The sequence below is a fragment of the Microcebus murinus genome, chromosome X (assembly GCF_040939455.1).
Source record: "Microcebus murinus isolate Inina chromosome X, M.murinus_Inina_mat1.0, whole genome shotgun sequence".
NCBI lineage: Eukaryota > Metazoa > Chordata > Mammalia > Primates > Cheirogaleidae > Microcebus > Microcebus murinus.
In genome coordinates this window covers 50,097,335-50,116,391 of record NC_134136.1, presented here as the reverse complement: position 1 = coordinate 50,116,391, position 19,057 = coordinate 50,097,335, and the positions used below count along the sequence as shown (strand labels likewise).

The window sequence follows — 19,057 nt, the reverse complement described above, 5'->3', positions numbered from 1 at the left end:
TAGCTCACAGCAACCTCAAACTCCTGGGCTCAAGCGATCCTGCTGCCTCAGCCTCCCGAGTAGCTGGGACTACAGGCATGCACCACCATGCCCGGCTAATTTTTTCTATATATATTAGTTGGCCAATTAATTTCTTTCTATTTATAGTAAGATGGGGTCTCGCTCTTGTTCAGGCTAGTTTCGAACTCCTGACCTTGAGCAATCCACCCCGCCTCGGCCTCCCAGAGAGCTAGGATTACAGGCGTGAGCCACCCTGCCCAGCCTAGATGTGTCTTAATAGGGCAAGAATACCGACGTAGAGACCAAGAGGCATTCTCCTTTTGTGCACGGAGGAGAGTGCCATTTGAAGTTCAAGGCCTGGCCCTGGCCTGTGGCTCACACCTGTAATCCTAGCACTCTGGGAGGCTGAGGTGGGCGGATTGCTCGAGACCAAGAGTTCAAAACTAGCCTGAGCAAGACCCCACCTCTACTATAAATAGAAACAAAGTAATTGGCCAACTAATATATATATATATATATATATATATATATATATATATATATATATATAGAAAAAATTAGCCGGGCATGGTGGCACATGCCTGTAGTCCCAGCTACTTGGGAGGCTGAGGCAGGAGGATCACTTGAGCCCAGGAGTTTGAGGTTGCTGTGAGCTAGCTAGGCTGAAGCCACGGCACTCACTCTAGCCTAGGCAACAAAGTAAGACTCTGTCTCAAAAAAAAAAAAAAAAAAAAAAAAAAAAAAAAAGAAAAAGAAAAGAAAAAGAAGTTCAAGGCCTTTATGCAGACTTGTTTGGCGAGGCTGACCTAAGTGCATGCAAAATATACAGTCCAATTTGAGAAACACTAAAAGGATTCTTTTTAGCCTCTCCCTTCCTCCAAGGAGAAAAATCCCCAAATCCCACCTAAACCAAAATAGTGCTCCACTGTCATCTGCCACAGTGCCTGAGATTAGCTTCTCCTTTGGGGTAAGGAATTAGAGTTCCTATTAAAATAGAAATCTATTATTTTGGAGGATCCAGGGACATGGCTTGGTACTTGAACTGATTTCATCAGCCCCCAAGGGGACTATCACTCTAGTCTAGTCACTGAACCTGCCCCCTAGAGAATCATTTCTCTTCTGGTGGGACTGCCACAGGTGCCTTAATAATAATAATAATAAAAAGCAGTTGTAGAGTTATACAGTGTGAGTAGTTCAGCAGCTAATCAGCATTTCAGAGGACAGTGAAAATGGTAGTAATTGTGATGAAACCTACAGGCCAGCCTACACCTCAGAATTTTCTGAGAGTGTCCCTTCTTACTCCTATTTTTCTTCTTCACCAAAGTCTTGTGTTCCTTGCTTTCTAAGTCCCTAACCCCAGATATCTTTCTTCCTTTATCTCCCTATCACTCAACTGTACTTTTCTTCTTTTCTAGCTCAGTTGCAGATTATCCCCTCTCCTTTTTCCCTATCATTATCCCCTATTCTCTAGGATGATAATAATATAAAACTGATTTACATTTAAACACTTGCTTTATTTATTAGATAAAGTTGAATTCCATGTTCAGAATCTGCAAATCAGATTTTATCATTTGGCCTTTCATTTCTCTCTCAGGAATATTCTAAAATCAGTATAGTCCTAAATTCATTATTTCTTCAGTGAAGTAAAGATCAGTGATCTTTGGTGGAATAAAGGTTTTCCAATGAGGCATTAATTTACCATCAGTCATTAAAGCAGCAGTGCAAATCTTAGCCAAGCAACTAAGAGTACTAGGACATATACTTTGTGATGGCATAGGAAAGTAATTGGGAGTGTTTTTGAAGGTCATCAATTCTGAATTTGGGAACTTCTTTGGGAGGTCTTGTGTGAGCCTCTGGGGAAAGAGAGTCCCCAAGGGTGGAGGAGATGAAGAATGGTAATGGAATGCCTTAAAGTGAAACTAATCTAAGGTCTTGGAGGTATGGTTCTGTTTAAATTGAGGGGTCTGAGCCTGACTACAGTTGCAGTTGAGATGGGGAGAGGTGTAATCCTTTGTGAAAATCCCCAGTAAGAGGACAATTGGCAAAGCTTCTGGGAGGAAGTCAATTAGTGAACAAGTTCTTGGCATTTGCCTCCACGTAAAATTTTAAACAGCTAGTCAAAGTACAGACACAGAATTCTTTCTTTACAATTTTATTTACAAAATGTATTAAAACTTTGTACAATACCTCATGGCAATGAGGCTCCGTAATTTATGCCCACACATGCAATTTATGCTTTTACAGCCATTAGTTTGCTTGGCAATTTTTCTGTTCACTGAAGTACAGCTTTAACAACAAAAAGAAAAGAATTGGAAAAAAATCCTCAAGTGACTACCGCCAAACTCCCATAGCTTGAAGTTAGTAGCAGAAATTTGAAGCAATCAACGTTTTTTTTAAACATGCAAGTTTTTTTTAAAAAATAACAAACCTATTTACCCGCCTCTTCAACCCAGTGAAGTTTCTTCTCTGAAAAACTGATTTGAGTCAATAAACATACATTTCTCTTTATACAGTGCCTATGAAAACATTTGTGTGTAGGTTGGTTGGTTTGTTTTATACAACTTCATGTTCACACAGCGTTAGCTTCCCGCGCTGGGACATTATAGCATTCATAAGTTGAAAATCACAGTTTCATGAGAACAAAACAAAACAAAAACACAACAGCTTTCTTTTTTTTTTTTCCAATGCCATTTAAATTTTGACAGGTGAGTTATTTGCTTATGACACAATTTTTGGAATGAAAGTTTATATTACACTTTTCTGAAAACGTTTCATTGGAACGAGACTTCTTCCTTTCTTTTTTGAAGACAAGAGCAAATACGCAGTGAGTCAACTAAGCATCTAAGGGTCACACTTGGGAAATGAATGCGAGCTCCTAGTTTTTGCAGTCTGGAAACTTCCCAATGCACGTTACCGATGAGAGCAAACTACTGAACTACAGAAAGCATACGTCGTTATATAGGAGGTAATTAGTGAGCGGAGACTATTTCCTCTGACTTTTCTGATGATGCCAATGGCAGGTATGCAATTAGTTACTTGATAGCCCATGGAGCAGTGGAGCGATCTTCTGAGAAAGTCAGTAGAGAGACTGCTCTAAGCAAGGACCCGGAGTGATGCTGCGGCCCTTGGATTAGCAGTAAGGTTTGGGAATGCATTTTAGTCATTGCAAACTAGAAAAGGACACATGCAGTCTGACGGAGAGCCACAGGCAGTAGCAGGCAACAGCTGGTAAGACAGACCTAGCAAGAGTAAAGTCAGACTGTGAACTGTGGTCTGAACCTGCTGTTCCGCCTTGCAATGCGGTCCTGTCTCCGGAGTGTACACTTGAAAGGCATACTTAGCAGAGAAAGCCGAGCTAAACACAGTGTTGTTTCTGAGAAAGATATTCTAAACACGTCTGGGAGTATAGGCAGCATTTCCCTCATCTCAATGCTAGATACTCAGCTCTATTGACTTAAAATGCACACTGAAGCAAGAAAAACAGATCCGTGAGCTGAAATTCCAGGCTTCTTGGAGAGCCCTGGGATCCATTTTAGGAAAGCACCAAGAGGTATCCTGATAGTGCCCCGTCCCTTGCTACACACAAAAGTCAATTTCGAAAGCTCTGTTAATCCCTTCACTGAGTGGGAAGTTATCAAAGCATTTTCACAAAACCATGTCAAGAACACAGAGAAGTCACCGTTTAGTCCCTTTTCCAAAGCGTTTGAATTTACTTAAGTGTTGCATTTACATTCTAAAGATATACACATTTCAGCAACGTGGAAAGGAAATAGGGTGCACAGAACATCACCACCAACAGGAAATACCAAAAACATCTGGTCAGCAGATCCTAGAAGAAATGCCAGTCTGTCTTCCCAAACACTAGGAGACAGATTTTTTTTTTAATCCGGAGGAATTAATTATTTTTGCTAAGATTGGCCTCTTTGCTGAATTGGAATTTTAAATTTGTGTGCGTGCGTGCGTGCGTGTGTGTGTGTGTGTGTGTGTGTGTGTGTATTAAAGAACATGGTGTTTGTGTACTGTGCAGTGGTATCAAAGAATGGCTTTTTTTGAATTGACTTTTTTTAATAAGATTTGTTTCGCATACTGAAATCTTGCATGTCCATTTTTTTGTTGGTTTTTATTTAATTATTTTTTTCAAGCAAAGCAAAAAGATTTCAATGATGGTTTGCATTGTCGTGAGTCTCAGAGTGTTCCATAAGGCACTGAAGGAAAAAAAAAATCAGTTTTTCCTATTGAAAGGTCATTGCACCATCAGCAATATTCGTGTCATGCCCGACACCAAGGAGAGTGAAATCTGGCTCAGGATCCTTGAAGCAGCCACGTTTTCGGTGATTTCCTCTCATCACTTGCCTCCAGTGTGAAGGGATCTGCAAAGGCAAGGGGAAATTTAAATTTTAAGGGGCTTTCTATTGGGAATTGAGAAGTTTATTATGGCTCAGTCTATCTTGGGGAAAAACCGTGGCTGTTTTCTCAAATTGGCATCTCTGGGGCTGTACCCCATTTGACTGGCTTTAGGTAACAGGTCTGGTTAAATTCTTTGATCTGATGCAAATGCTTTGCAATAGGTTAAATTAGGAGCATTCTCAACCATATGTATTGTACTAGGGAATATACGGGCATTGTATGATGTCTAACTCAATACTTTAATCACTTAGGATATACGTATACTAGAAAGTTTTAGTGGCATTTAAACATAAATATTTGGGAGAACTACACTGTAGAGTGTATTCTGATTGCAGACTCTGTGACAAAGGACTGTTTACCTAGGACAGAAGGCAAATAGTGCTCTACAGATTACTAAATTAAAATCCATTTTGATTGTGAGAAGAAAATTTGCTGTTCATTGCCAGAAAGGTAACCACTTGTTTTTCTTAATACCTACAACCGTAGTTATTAAAATCTGAAAATAGCATAAGGACTTTAAAGAGAGCACATTCCAGGAAGAGGCCAGAGCAAAGATAGCCATGAAGGGGTGTGGCATCCATGGGGTCTTTGCCTTGACATTAGGGGCCTGATTAAAATGCTGATGGTGCCTTCCTTTTGGAGGCATTAGTTCCTGAGGTGGGGGGGGGGCAGGGATTGATTTGCCCCTGACTCTGAGTACTGAAAGCTACTTCCTGCCTCCTCTTCAAGCTCACACCTCCCTTTTCATCCTTCCCCTCTACATTAACGGGAAACTTCCTTTTCTCCTGAGCTGACACTAAATATTATCTCGAAGGAGTAACATAATCATTATCTACCACTGGGCCTGGAATAAAAGTATTTTCAAGAATGTGGAAGATGCATCTGAAGGCCAAAAGCACCCAAGGAGGGCAGATTAAGACTAACATAGAAGTGGTGAACCTCTTCCTTGGAACCCCTTGCCTGAGTCATATCTGTGTTAGAAGCTTGGAGAAGTTTTATATCTATGGCAGAATGATCAATGTCTCCTCCTCCCTGCTCCATTGGCCATGGGGTATCACTACCTCGCTGCATGATTTTGGGAAAGTGACCTAACTTCTCAGTGCCACTGTTTCCTGCTTTTAATTTTTTTTTTTTTTTTTTTTTTTTTTGAGACAGAGTCTCACTTTGTTGCCCAGGCTAGAGTGAGTGCCGTGGCGTCAGCCTGGCTCACAGCAACCTCAATCTCCGGGGCTCAGCGATCCTACTGCCTCAGCCTCCCGAGTAGCTGGGACTACAAGCATGCGCCACCATGCCCGGCTAATTTTTTTTTTGTATATATATTTTTAGTTGGTCAATTAATTTATTTCTATTTTTGGTAGAGACGGGGTCTCGCTCAGGCTGGTTTCGAACTCCTGACCTTGAGCAATCCGCCCGCCTCGGCCTCCCAAAGTGCTAGGGTTACAGGCGTGAGCCACCGCGCCCGGCCTGTTTCCTGCTTTTAAATGGGGATAAATGCAGTATTATCACTGAGGTAAAAGTTTTCTGGGAGAAAGAACATTGCCATCTTAGTTATCTAGAATTCAGTTTCCCACTTAATGTAAAATGAACTCTTTTAAGCAGGAAAACTTCTCCAGCAAGAATGTCTATGTGTAGGCTGCAGAAGGAAAATTGACAATGGGCTGCGTAAACAAAGTTAATATTTTCTAGGAAGATTAAACAGAACAGTCCTAGAGGAAAAATGGACATCTTTTTCTCTAAATTTAGGCATCTTGAGGTCTTGCAAATGAGAGGGATTTCAGAAATATTGTTGAAGACGCCAAAGAAGTCAGAAGTAACTCTGACCAGCAATAAGGACATTGGAAATAATCTCTTAAACTAATTAGTGGAGTCAACCCTAGGGTGCAATGAATCTGGAGCACTTGATGGTCGGTCACCTGCCATGGCCTGCTTGTGGGGCCAGACTTCCAGTAGCTGGTCAGTAACTCAGAGGCATCAGGTAGTCAAAAGGCCATCTGCTCCCTCGTGGGAGCTAAATGTGATCTGAGGCTGAGGCATGTGTCCCCACAATGAGTCCAATAATCCTGACTCCACTATCACCCATAGAAAATGAGAGACGATTACCTTGTCTTTTAAATGCCCTTTTATTAACCAGATTTCACTGGATCATACTTTTGCAGGTGATTTACCCTGAGCCATTCTTCCTGAACAATTACTACTACTATAAACCCTCAAGGCAGGCTCTGATAATTAGCAATAAAAGTATAATCTCAGGGTATGTCTGGATCTCTGTGTCCCTGAATAGACCTGGACAGATTTAGGCCAACTCAAAGAACTGGAAGCCTAAAAACTAGGTAGCAAATTAGAAGTCACCAGGAGGTATTCCAGAACTTCTTGAGAAACAAAAGATGAATGGGTGAAGAGATCACTCTTCACTTTAACAACACTCCCCTAATGTCACATCACCAAATTGGCTGAAGTTATCTAGAAGTTTCTATTTCTTGTTCAGCCTGCTTTGACTGACCCATGTGAGGTTTCCCTGGCATTTTCTGAGGCTTTTTCTTCTTGTCTGGAGACTGCATATAGGCTTGGAGGACAGGTTTGCAGAGGCTCATTCCAGCTTTTCTTTTCACCCCAGAGATGGTAGCCAAGGTGCTAGCTAACTGGGCTGTAACCACACTGGTGTTGGTGTCTATTAAAATGTGACTTTTGCCTCAATTAGCCTGAATTTTGCTCCACAAAAGTAGGTCAATCAAGATGACTAAAGGAAAGCCAGAGAGCCAGAAGTTGTGGAAAGTAAATTTCTGGGCTTTTCCCCTGGGTTTGATGTTCCAGGCCTCCACTTTAGGACTGTAATATTCTGCCCAAAGGTTTGCAGATCCAGTTCCCCCCTATCTCTATATATACATACATAAACATATATATATATATAAATATATATATTTCTCTCTCTATATATATATATATTTATCTGTATATCTATCTCTATCTCTCCTCTCTTCCTTTCCTCCTTCCTTTCTTTCTTTTCTTGAGTTACGTTCTCTGAGATCATTTTCTCTAGAATCTCACTACTCCCTAGACCAGCAGCATCTGCATGACCTGGGAGCTTGTGAGCAGTGTAAAGTCTCAGGCCCCATCCCAGACCTGCTGAATCAGGATCTCCACTTTTACAAGGTCCCCACATGATCCACGTGCACACTGATGGAGGATGTGTGAGGAGTACTGCTCTGCACATTTAATAAGAGACTGCGGCTATGGTAGCTGGGTAACAGGGACATAGATTCTCAGGTGGAATGGTTGATAAACAAAGAGGGTCTGGAGGTCGTGTGCCCCTAAGCCCTGATACCCTTCTGTTTCAGAAAGATTCTTTCTGGGGAAAGCAGGAGTGATTGATTGAATATTTGATCTTGTGTGGAGTACATAAAGAGTGGGGCATATGAAGGCTTGAAGTTCCTCAAGACTTTTATTGTGGACAAGTGGGACAGAAACTTAAGATCTGTTCTTTGTTTGACAGGATCTCATTGTGGGTTTCAAGTTTCCTGGAGGCCACCAGGCCATGGGGGGCTAGAAGTGGCATGGTTTAGTAAAGAATATGGCTGTACGAGGAAGAATGGCTGGGTTCTAGTCCCAGAGCTGCCACTACCTAGTTGTGTTGCCTTGTGTAAGTCACTTGATGTGGCTGAGTCTTAGTTACCTGAAAGGGAAAATACTACCTGATCGTCTTTTCTCAAATGAGGCAATAGATGTGAGAGCACATGGAAAAATGCTACACAGATTTAAGGTGTATTACTTATTTGGATGCCAGAACCTCAGAATTTAGGATAATTAAGCTACTGAAATTGCTCATGTACTGTCCTATGAAAAAGCAAATAACATGCCCTAAATAGTAATGGGCCTGTATCACCTACTCAAGAGTAAAACGTCTTAGGCACACTGGGACATTAAATGCTTGCATGCAAACAATGCTAATTACAGATGAATGCATGTATTGTACATCGACCAATGCAACAGTAAGACTTTGTCAGTGGGTTAATTCAGTGTGCTGAGTATGTTGTAGTGAAAGGCAGGACAAAAGAACAACCAGCAACTTCATTAAACAAGATGATGTTTTCCATGGTGAAGACAAATGATTTATTTGGATGAAACATTATTTAAAAATCATCTGAATTTAGATCCACAATGTGAAATATAAGAAGGTCAAAACACAAATGCATGTGTAGAAATTCCAATGCATTGACATTTACTCATGAAGTCAAAATCACCCACCTAAAATGAGGGGTATGAAGTTGCTAATTGTTCTGTTCCACTCCAGATAGATATGTTAGTGATGACAGATGCACTTTAAAGTAACAAGGCCTTATTCTTTTAAATACTTCAATAGAAACATTATCCTAATACAAGCTTGCTTTTGAACACATTTGAGTTATTGGTGGGGCCTGGCTGTAGCTGCCAGAGTGAAAGTGGCATCAGTCAGGTTTATCTAAGTATGAATTTGGGTTTGGCCAGCAGCAGGGAGCCTAGTCTGTCCTTTGAGAGACTTACCTGAGTATCAGTTCCAAGGAAGGGACAACAAAGGAACTCAAAGATTAAGAAAATCATCTCAGGCTTATAAACTGCTTACTTAAAAGAAGCACTGCTCTCTTATGGAAGCACTGCACAACTTGAGGTGGCAGTGCCTCACTTCTAGTCCTAATTTTAACATCAGATTCAGAGCAGTTGCTTCCTCTAGAGCTTCACTGTCCAACATAGTAGCCACTGGCCACATGTGACTACTGAACATTTGATATGTGGCTAGTACCGGTCAAGATGTATCATAATATATATCCCAGATTTCTAAGCTTAGCATGAAGAAAAGAATGTAAAGTATCTGATTTGTTTTTTATATTGATAACATGTTGAAATGATAATATTTTGGATAGACTGGGCTACATAAAATATACCATTAAGATTAAAATTAATTACACTTGTTTTACTTTTAAAAATAAAAGCAAATATGTGACTACTAGAGCATTTTTACTTGTTTGTTTATTTAAGAGACAGGGTCTCGCTATGTTGCCCAGGCTGGACTTGAACTCCTTGGCTCAAGCAGGCCTCTTGCCTCAGCCTCCCAGGTAACATGCCATCATGCCCAGCTCTCCTATAGGATTTAAAATTGCACATGTGGTTCATGTATGTGGCTTACATATATTTCTATTGAACAGTATCACTCTAGAGAATTATATTTTCCTTTTGAGTTACAGAGCACAATTATGACTATGCTATTAGAAAAACACCACTGCCTGACAAGAAAGCACAACCATTGTTTTTCAAAGAATCGAATGGTTGCAAAGAGACAATGCTTGAAGCAATAAACCAAAGTAAAAAAAGCAAAACAAGAAAAAAGAAAGAGATTAACATATAGTAACACAAAGCTGATTAGTTTACTAGACCTTAACCGTACCCCTAGATCTTAACACTCTCTGTTCCATACACGTTGTAGCCTTCTCTGTATGTAGCGTAATTCTGAGTGTTGGTGGCAGGAGCAGGCTTAAAGTTTTGGGTGTTCTTTGTGAGTTTCATGCGTTTGGACTCTGCCCGTGATTTGTAACAGAATTCTATCAAAGCCACCATCATGGCCAGCCCCAGACCTCCGACAAGTATATAGAAAACGCCTGCCACATTGCTCAGGCTCAGAGCGCTGGTCTTGTCCTAAGAGAAATGAACAACGTGATTAGTTCTTGGGGAAAACAAAGGTACTGGGACATTATAATACATTACAACATTATAGGGTAGTTCTAAATTGTAAAATAACTAAACATTGATGTAAGTGTTATGACTCAACTCTGGCAACTGGCTAATGTTTTGCAATGACCAGCAAGATGGTAGATTGTGCTTCTGTTGACAGTTTTGATCCTCGCCTAAAAGTCCTTTTATCTGGACTCCATACATCTCTTAGTACCTGAAAATGCTGTTCAACAACTAAATAATACAGCACTTGGCCATGAGAACAAAAGAGTAAACATAAGCATAATTTATTCCTCTGCCAGCCTTGATAAACACCATTTGCCAGAGTTGAGTTGTGACATCTCTATAAATGTACCACTCTTTTCATTTGGAAACTTGAAGCACTCTTTCCCCTCTCTGCCCCGCAACACCCCTTTCTCCCTTGTTCTCCCTGTGACAAACTTTGTCAGCTAGTCTTCAAGATACTAGGTGAGAATATTAGAGGTTCCTGATATTCTTATCTGGGGAGTTACTTCACAAGAGTTTGTTTAAAAAGGGTTAACTCTCCTCTTTCTCCCAGTGGCTGAGAAATTGCTCCCTTTGGGGACTGGTTACTAAGTCTTCATCCTAGTTAAAATCAGGGCAGCAAGTCTTTGTGTTGCTGGAACAAGGGCACAGCACAAAGAACTGGCTCTGTTCCATCTTCCTGAGAGTTTAGGGAAACTGTCAGGAGGACCCAGTGGATCCTGGATTGGCTCCATAAACATCAGAAAGCTTTTCAAGGAGGCTGATGATTTTTTTTAAAAACCCAGCTCAATTTTAGCTTTTACTCCAGGGAATTCAGAAAATAATTTTTAAAAAACCCCAAAAAACAAAACACTACACTTATCTGATTTCTGCTTAACATGGGGAAAAAATTGAGGAAGCCGGTCAGTGACTTTCAGGTCAAACTGTGCAAATCTGACTAAGCTATCTGCCTGTATGAAAAAGCAAAAGCTGAACTGCTAAACAATGGAAAGAAAAAAAGTTGGTGTCTTGAGCCCTACCTTGAGGTAGGACACACCAAGGGCCAGGAGTCTTTCTTTGAAAAAAATAAAATAAAATAGCATTTTGTAGTCTTTTTAGAGGGAATGTAACCATTTTGCTGCTGAATGTAATTGAATGGAATATACAAATTGTTAAGCCTGTGAATTTTGAGCATCTTCTTTAAGTGATAACACAGTGGGCAGATGATGGCCATTGCTGATACTCAACACTCCGGTTCAGCTAATCTTGGTATCATTTAAAGAATTAAATGTAAGACAATATGGCCATGTCCTTCTGATCCTATTTTCATAGGAGCCAGTCCTGTACTTGTTTACCTTAATAAAAAGGCCAATTGAAATTGATTTGCATCCAGGAATGGGGGTGTGGGAGTGCCTCATGTCCACAACAACCTTGCAAATAGCCACTCTTCTAGGACGAATGACCATTAGATAGATGAGTAGTAAGGATTTAAACTTATAAAACAATAGATTATCTCCTTAAGGAGGCTGGTGCGGCTATCTTCAAGGATGTTCCACAGTCCATTAGGAAGTGGACCAATTTCTGGTAACCCTTCCTCTGCCATTAGATTTTTATATGTATGTGATATTTAATGGGGGAAGAGGTCCTTTGACATAACCCATATAAACTGTAGCAATAAGAACAGTTTCAAGTTCCATGTATTTAGGTTTTACAAGAGTTACAGAATTCCCTGATGTACGATGTAGAAAACCAGTAGCAAAATGGTTTGTTGCACAGGGAAAATGAGTGGCATTTCATGAAATGAATTAACTGATACCACAATATTAGTTCAAAAAAAGGAAAGGCAAAAATTGAAACTAAAAAGAACTTTCTTAGGGGAGTGAAGGGGGGCAGGAAGGAGGCGGGGAAGAGTGTTTCATGCTTATCAATGTGATGTTATCCTGACAATGTATATACCCTTAAGGAGCATGCGACTATATTTTAAAAGTATTACGTACAGAGATTCAAATGACACCTTTGGAAAAGAGAAGTGTGACAGACTTAATGAGATTTGAGATCCAAATAGATGCTGATCTCAATATAACAGCAGCTGGCAGGAGGCTAATCATTTTGCTTACAGAGATCAGTTTTGTTATTTATTTGTTAGACTGTTTTCAGATGAGATCGAATAATATATGAATAACCAAAGGTATTTACAATTACAAAGTCTCTGACACTGTAAGAGGTTAAGAAAAAGTACTGTCACAACTGGATCTTTATTTTTTCGTTGTTGATGTTATATATTTTCTCTTTGAACTTTTGAAATGTGAAATACAGTAAAACCCCCTTATAACACAGCTCATTATTTTATAGCTTGGGAACTGCAATGGGCCAGATTGAGTTTCCTAATCATAACAACAGCTCTATAGAGTCGATGATCAATGGAGTGTGGCTGACCTCTGAGGCTGGTATTGGCCTTATTTCTTTAGTGCTGGTGTTATAAAGGGGTCCCACTGTGCCAGGGAGTGTGTGTTGGGAAGGAAAGCCGTTTTAGGGTAGAAAATAAACAGTGGGTCAAAATGTGATTGCTAATCAGTACGAAAAGACCTTCAGCGACTGACCTTACTCCCGGAGTCCTTGGCTCCACACTCCCCCTTATCGTACCACCATTTGTTTTTCAGCTTGTCTAAGATGCCTTGTTCACTGAGTTTCAATACTGCAAGGTTTACAGGCGTTCTTCACGTGGGAAATAACATAAATAACATTATATTATGTTATTTTATGTTATTCAAGCTTCAAACTACTTTAAAACTATAGAAAGCGATAAAGCAGGGGGCCCTGGCCACAGAGTAATTTTAGACACTGCAGGCAACCTGAGCATTACCTTATAAAAAGTTAACACTACAGCAACGCTATATTTACCAGGGCCTGCCCATATCGCTTTGAGTAATCGGCACACACTGTTAAATAATGAGGATAGAAAAAAGGCACTCCTCAGATAGGCTGTGTGTGATGAGGAGGGTCTCCCCTCAAGTGACAATCGTCAGCGGCAGCTTGCAGTGGCTTTGTGACAGAGGTGTGTTAGGTTTGATCTAACCGGGTGTCTTGTTGTACTTCCAGACAGAAAGCAAGCTTTATGGGGCAGTTGGGAGGGGGACGAAGCCAGAAGGGGAAGCGTTTCCATATTGTGGACTGAAACAAATGAATAAATCCGAACAGAATAGAAATAGATTCTACATAAATAACATGCCCTCTGATTAATTGTCCTTTATTACACAGATTTATTGCCCAGCTGAAACTGATCTCGGAAAGAACTGTACTACATACATGTCCTCACTCCACAAACATGTGTTCTAAATTCTTATGCACATACTGGTCCCAGTATTAAAGGTATAATGTGGACCTCTGAGTTTTGGGTAAGAGGAACATTTTTAACAATTGAAAAACTGGTTCGTGGATTATTTTTGAGTTACTGACTAGCTATCTCTCTGATGTGGTCATATGTCTGTGGTCAACTCAGAACACCAGGGGGTGCAACAGATCATTTCAAAGTGGATTGTTAATATGGCATGATCTAAACCGGCAAACTGACTCTGCCATGGTTGGGTAACATACCACAGAGGAATAGTTTAGGTAAGTTGTTCTAGTAAGATAAGACTTCCTCAACTGAGAGGCTAATATATCCTCAGGAAGCCAGGCCTCTGCTCCTTAGTCCTTCACTGCTTAAAGTGTAAGGACTGCATTTAGAGCCACTGGGCAAATGTGTGAAACCCCACTGTCCCTCGGATAAAGGCTTTCTTTCTCAGAGATTTCTTCAGTTGTAAAATAGTAATAATGACCTTTACCCTGTCTTCTTTCTAGAGCTATTGGATATTAAATGAAGAATCTCTAATAACTTTAAATAAAAATGCATTATATAGAGAGGATGGCATAATTCTATTATGAGGCGGCAAAACTGTGTGCTCAGATTCATGGGGCAAATATTCTCAATATCAGTGCATGTTGATCTGAATGTCACTAATTTAAAAGGAGCAAAGCAGACAACTTTATGCAACCATGAACATGCCATAAAATTTCTTAGCTTATTCTGAATAAGTTGGATCCACTAACATATCCAATCACTGACAAGACTTCCTATAGTCACAAAGATCTGGACTCTGTCATGCCCAAGTCCCAAAGCCTATTTCCTTTCTTCCTTCATTTGCTGTTGAGAGCAGAGGGACTATCTCATCTTCAGACATTCTGAGAAATATATCATTATTTAAAAATAATATGCAATTTCAGAGTAGTCGAGATTTGAAAAAACTATAAATCTTTAGTGTCAAGGAGGTGACACTTTCTTGGTTTGTACAGGGCCTGGCAGCCAGAATATTTGGATTCTGTATCTCACAAGAGAATTGGGGTCTTTTTTTATACTTTAAATAAATTCCTTCAATCACTGCTCAGAACCCTAGGCTTCTCAAATGCTAACCAGAGTTGCTTGGAATGCAAAGCAACAAAAGACATTCAAATTAAACTTTGAACCTCTTTAAGATATTATTGGTGATGAAAATCCTCAGACTTTTAAAGGATAGATAAGCTATCTATGGCCCTGAGGTTAGTGTTGGAGCTGCCTTCTCCCCTCTCTGCCATATGGCCCCCTTCTCTCTTCTTTTCCCCTGTTATTTGTTGTCTTATCACTACCACTTTTCTCCCTATGCATTAAGCCAAGCACTGATACCAGTCTCATCAATGTGGCAGTTAGCTCAGGATGCAGGGAGAGATGCTTTCCAATGGCATATGGGTGACTGAGCTCATCAGGACCACAGGAGGAAGTACAAAGCATCTTCCTCCTCCTTTCTGTGCTTTCTCTTTTCTTATTGCAAAAGGCTCAGTGTCCTCACACTACTCTCTGACTAAGCTCTTACCAGGCCCTGTCCTCCCTCAAGGTCCTATATTCTTCAAATAGTTTCATTCAATTTCTTCAGTACCACCGCTCACTAGATCTTAGAAACAGAACAGTCTGATTAAAGGTCCTCACACTAAAGTCCAACAGAGATGTTTCACTCTCTCTAGAGATCCTAGTTTTAAAAGAAATTTGTCAACCCTTAAATAAGTTAGATTGATAAAAGTATGGCATGTTAGTTTAGAGCAGTGGCTCTCAAAGTGTGGTCCAGGGACCCCGGGGGGATCCCTGAAGCTCTTGTGTCAAAGGGTCTATGAAGTTTAAACTAATTTTATAATAATACTAAAGCATTACTTGCCCTTCTCACTATTATTCCTGTATGATATACAGTGGAGTTTCCTGGAGGCCACGTGATGTGTAAAATCACAACAGATTAAATGAAGAAGCAGAAATGAGAATCCCATTCTCTTATATTAAACCAGACATTAAAGAGATTTACAAAAATAAATGACAGTGTTCCTCTCCTCACTATTTTTTTTTGTTTTAGAAAAGTATAGTTATTTTTCATAAAAGTAGATTTTTTATGTCAACATATATTGGGTTTATTATTTTTAAGTGAATCATGAATATATTCTTTAAAGATTCTTCAGTTTTAACTTCTGACATGGTAAATATGAGTAGATATAACTCACATAAAGAGTGTAAAGGAGGTCTGGGACAAAACATTTGAGAAGCACTGGTTTTGGAGGAGGGAAGGCTATTCTGTGCCAGGGGTGTGTTCTGGGTTGCCACTATGCACTCTTGCCAAAACCCAGGCTCAGTCTGTCAGTGACTTAGCATCCTACTTCTCACAAATGGCCTAGCCTTGCCTTAGGCCATCTAGTGGCTTCCACAGATGGGCTAGTAACTGCTTCCCACTCCCATGGCCTCCACAGTTACAGTGGAAATTACCTTAGAATAATGGTTTTCAACCAGAGGCCATTTTATCCTCCAGGGACATTTGGCAATGTCTGGAGTCATTTTTTGTTGTCACATCTGGGTTGGGGGGATACTACAGGCATCCAGTGGGTAGAGGCCAAGGATGCTGCTAAGTACCCTGCAATGTACAGGACAGCCCCCACAACAAAGAATTATCTGGCACCAAATGCCAACAGTGCCAAGGTTGAGAAACCCTGCAGTGAAGCATGCAGACCGCCTCTAAGATACCCTAGGACTTTACAGAGACCTCTGACAAATGATATACTCCTAGAAGTTTAGACTTAGATAGGAATAAAATCATAGGGTTTATGAAATCTGGCAAGGAATCAACGTGCATTTAGGAAATTCTAAATAAAAATGAGGCAGAAAAACAAACATTTCAAGCAGCAGCACAGCTAAGGAGCATAAAAGCTGTAATCAGAAATCACAGATAATACCACTTAACAAGGTTAGGATAGCTGCCAAGAAAAGAAAGTACTTTAAAAGCCAAATCTCCTAGAACTCCATGTTGCTACAGATTAGACTAAATTTCCAAGATGGCAGAGAAAATCTGCTTTTATCCACATAGTTTTCTTTCTTACTGTAGCTTATTGGATGTATTGCCTAGCCCAGTCCAAATGAACTGAAGGTATTGATACCCTTTCCCCAAAAAGCACACAAACACACACGCACGCACACGCATGTTGGTATTTTGAAAGAAGTGGAATTAGGTGGCCATTTGGTCATTTTAAATGTCACTTTCTTGATGAAGACATTTTTGCTCCTCACTCCAATGTATTCTCTCCCCTCCATCATCTTCTACCTTGCCTTATTCTTTATGCCCACGTCTGTGTCTCCCACTAGACTGTGTGCTTCTCAAGGGCAGGGACTATGGCTTATGTATTTGTGTTCCCATTTAGGATACTTTTCACAATAAATCCTTGTCGAATTGATAAGTCTTTTTTAGTATTTTGTTTTTCAACCTAGTATCTTCACATAATTATTATTAATGATCATGTTTAATGATCACCTTGAGGAGGTAGATTTGTGGTCTCTATAAGTAAAGAAACTGAGGCACAGACAGGTTAAGCAATCTGCTCAAGCCTGCATAGCAAATTATGGGCAGGCCAGAAGGCAAATTAATATATACTGAGCTCTGCAGTGTGCATTCTCCAGTGGAACACACAAAAGGGTAGCAGCCCTCCTTATTTTTGGTCATCAGGCTTAGATGTTCGTAATGATTTTTTTTTTTCCTTTAGGGACCACCATACTTCAAATAACTATCCACCTAGCAAGGGTGTATTTTGTAGCTGGGGCCTTTTACTGTTGTGCATCAATATGTCTCCAGAGTAATGTTTCAGAGCAATTACTGCAGGCCCTTCACTGGTACCTAAGAGAATTATAAGTCAGAAATATTTATTGTACTCACCTCAATAGAGAACAGAAAAAATTAAACAAAGTAGGTCAGATTCCTATCATAGAAATTAGGCATTCCCCCTCTGAAGGGCTTGCTATGAACTTTTTGCTGAGTAGAGCCCTCCAAAGACAAAGGCATGGGTCAGAAGACTTAGGAAGGAAAAAGGAGAGCTTTGTGATATAATTTCAGGTCTGGGAATGTCCCCCTCTCCAAAAATATTTTTCTCACTGGTACCTGAAATTCCACAGTGAGAATTTCACATCTTTAAGTTCAAGTGACATGCCTTGTTAAAATACAAATCCTTCTGAGAAATGGGAATGAAGCAAAGAGTAAATATTTACAAATAACTATTTGTTCCATTTTGTTTAAAAAAATGTTGGGGATAGAGGGAGATTGCGTAAAGTTCCCCTAAGAAGAAAACATTTTCCAGCACATAAGTTATACAAATGCATATGGATTGTTGATCAGATGGAGACAGTAAGAATAAATGTGAATTAGTTATTTAAAAGCATGAGAAAGTAATGCTGACCTGTGTCATGATGATGATTCCTGTGTGTGGGGAACAGTTATGGAGTGGCATCTGTTTGTTTTTTATATAGGGGGTAGTAATGTGATTCATAATACTTTGATAATAAATAGTATTTTAGAAGAAAACATTATCAGCAGACACAAATTTCTGCTTATCTGTGCTATCCACACCTGGCAATAAATCAGCTACAAAGGACTGTGCTCACAATCCAAGGCATCCACCCCTCAGATGGTGGTTGTCTAGATTCCAGGCTCAGTTTCTGGGATGCACCAACAGCTATTTCAAAGAACCAATGTTATCTTCCGTGATGGCAAACCTTACATATGGACATAGCTTTAGGATAAGAATACCAGTGTTTTTTTTTTTTTTCTGTGAAAGTAGAAACTATTTTAAAAAAAACTAAAACAAAACTTTTTATATATTTCCAAAGAACTGCCCAGTTTATTTTCAAATTTTAAAATAAATTTTAATTTCACAAAATACTTAAAATAGTAAATAAACTAGCTTGAAGCCGTGTTGGATACCTTATTATGAACAAAGAAATGGTGAAGTGAGGGTGCTAAGTTTCCCTTTAGAGGGAAAGAAGAGAAATTGGGGCTTGTGAATTGATTACCAAGTTGATTTCCGCCATATAAGCTGGAGATCTTAGAAGGGAAGAGAGAGGAATTTGTACTATGGGTATAACTCTGGGCCTGAAAAATATTGGCATCCAGGGTATAGTGTGATTTAGCCACCTGAGAGACTGTGAGATATATGCCGCTCTAAATGGCTTCACATCTCCTTTTGGAGGAGGGACACCTAAAGAGCAAATGTCTGTTTAATGAATGATTCCAGAAGATCTTCAATGTTGCCCTTAGGAGGGATAGATATATGTGTAAATATGTAGGCTATAGAGGAAGACAGGAAGATTATAGAGAAGTAAAAGAAATATATGAGCAAGGATGGTGCATTTGCATAGTTAATTAGAAACCTGCTCTGACAACACAATATCCGGATGATAAAAGTGGAAGCTTATTTCAATCTAAGCTGCAAGCCCCTCCCTCACCTTTCCCCTTACCCAAACCCTCGCTCCAAGTTACTAACATGTTCTTCTTGGTACCTAGTGATATTTTTGGGAATAACTCTTCGGAAATATCTTTGGCTCAATGGAGGGAGACTAGCCATCCTCCCTTTTGCTGGCTCTTTGAGTGAAGATATT

At 39.9% G+C, this 19,057-nt stretch overlaps 1 protein-coding gene across 2 annotated transcripts in view; it reads right to left on the bottom strand.

Annotated features, from left to right (window-relative positions):
* Positions 1-2,136: 2,136 nt before the first annotated feature.
* GRIA3 (glutamate ionotropic receptor AMPA type subunit 3) overlaps positions 2,137-19,057 on the bottom strand; it is a 300,360-nt gene continuing 283,439 nt past the window's right edge. Inside the window, exons 14-16 of one of the 2 annotated variants that reach the window (XM_012745624.3) lie at positions 12,693-12,807; positions 9,824-10,071; positions 2,137-4,370 (exon numbers count right to left, since the gene is read on the bottom strand). In XM_012745624.3, coding sequence (XP_012601078.1) covers positions 9,826-10,071; positions 12,693-12,807 — 361 coding nt within the window. In that variant the 3' untranslated portion in view covers positions 2,137-4,370; positions 9,824-9,825. The remainder of the gene's footprint in view (positions 4,371-9,823; positions 10,072-12,692; positions 12,808-19,057) is intronic. The other variant, XM_012745625.3, reaches the window with a different exon arrangement.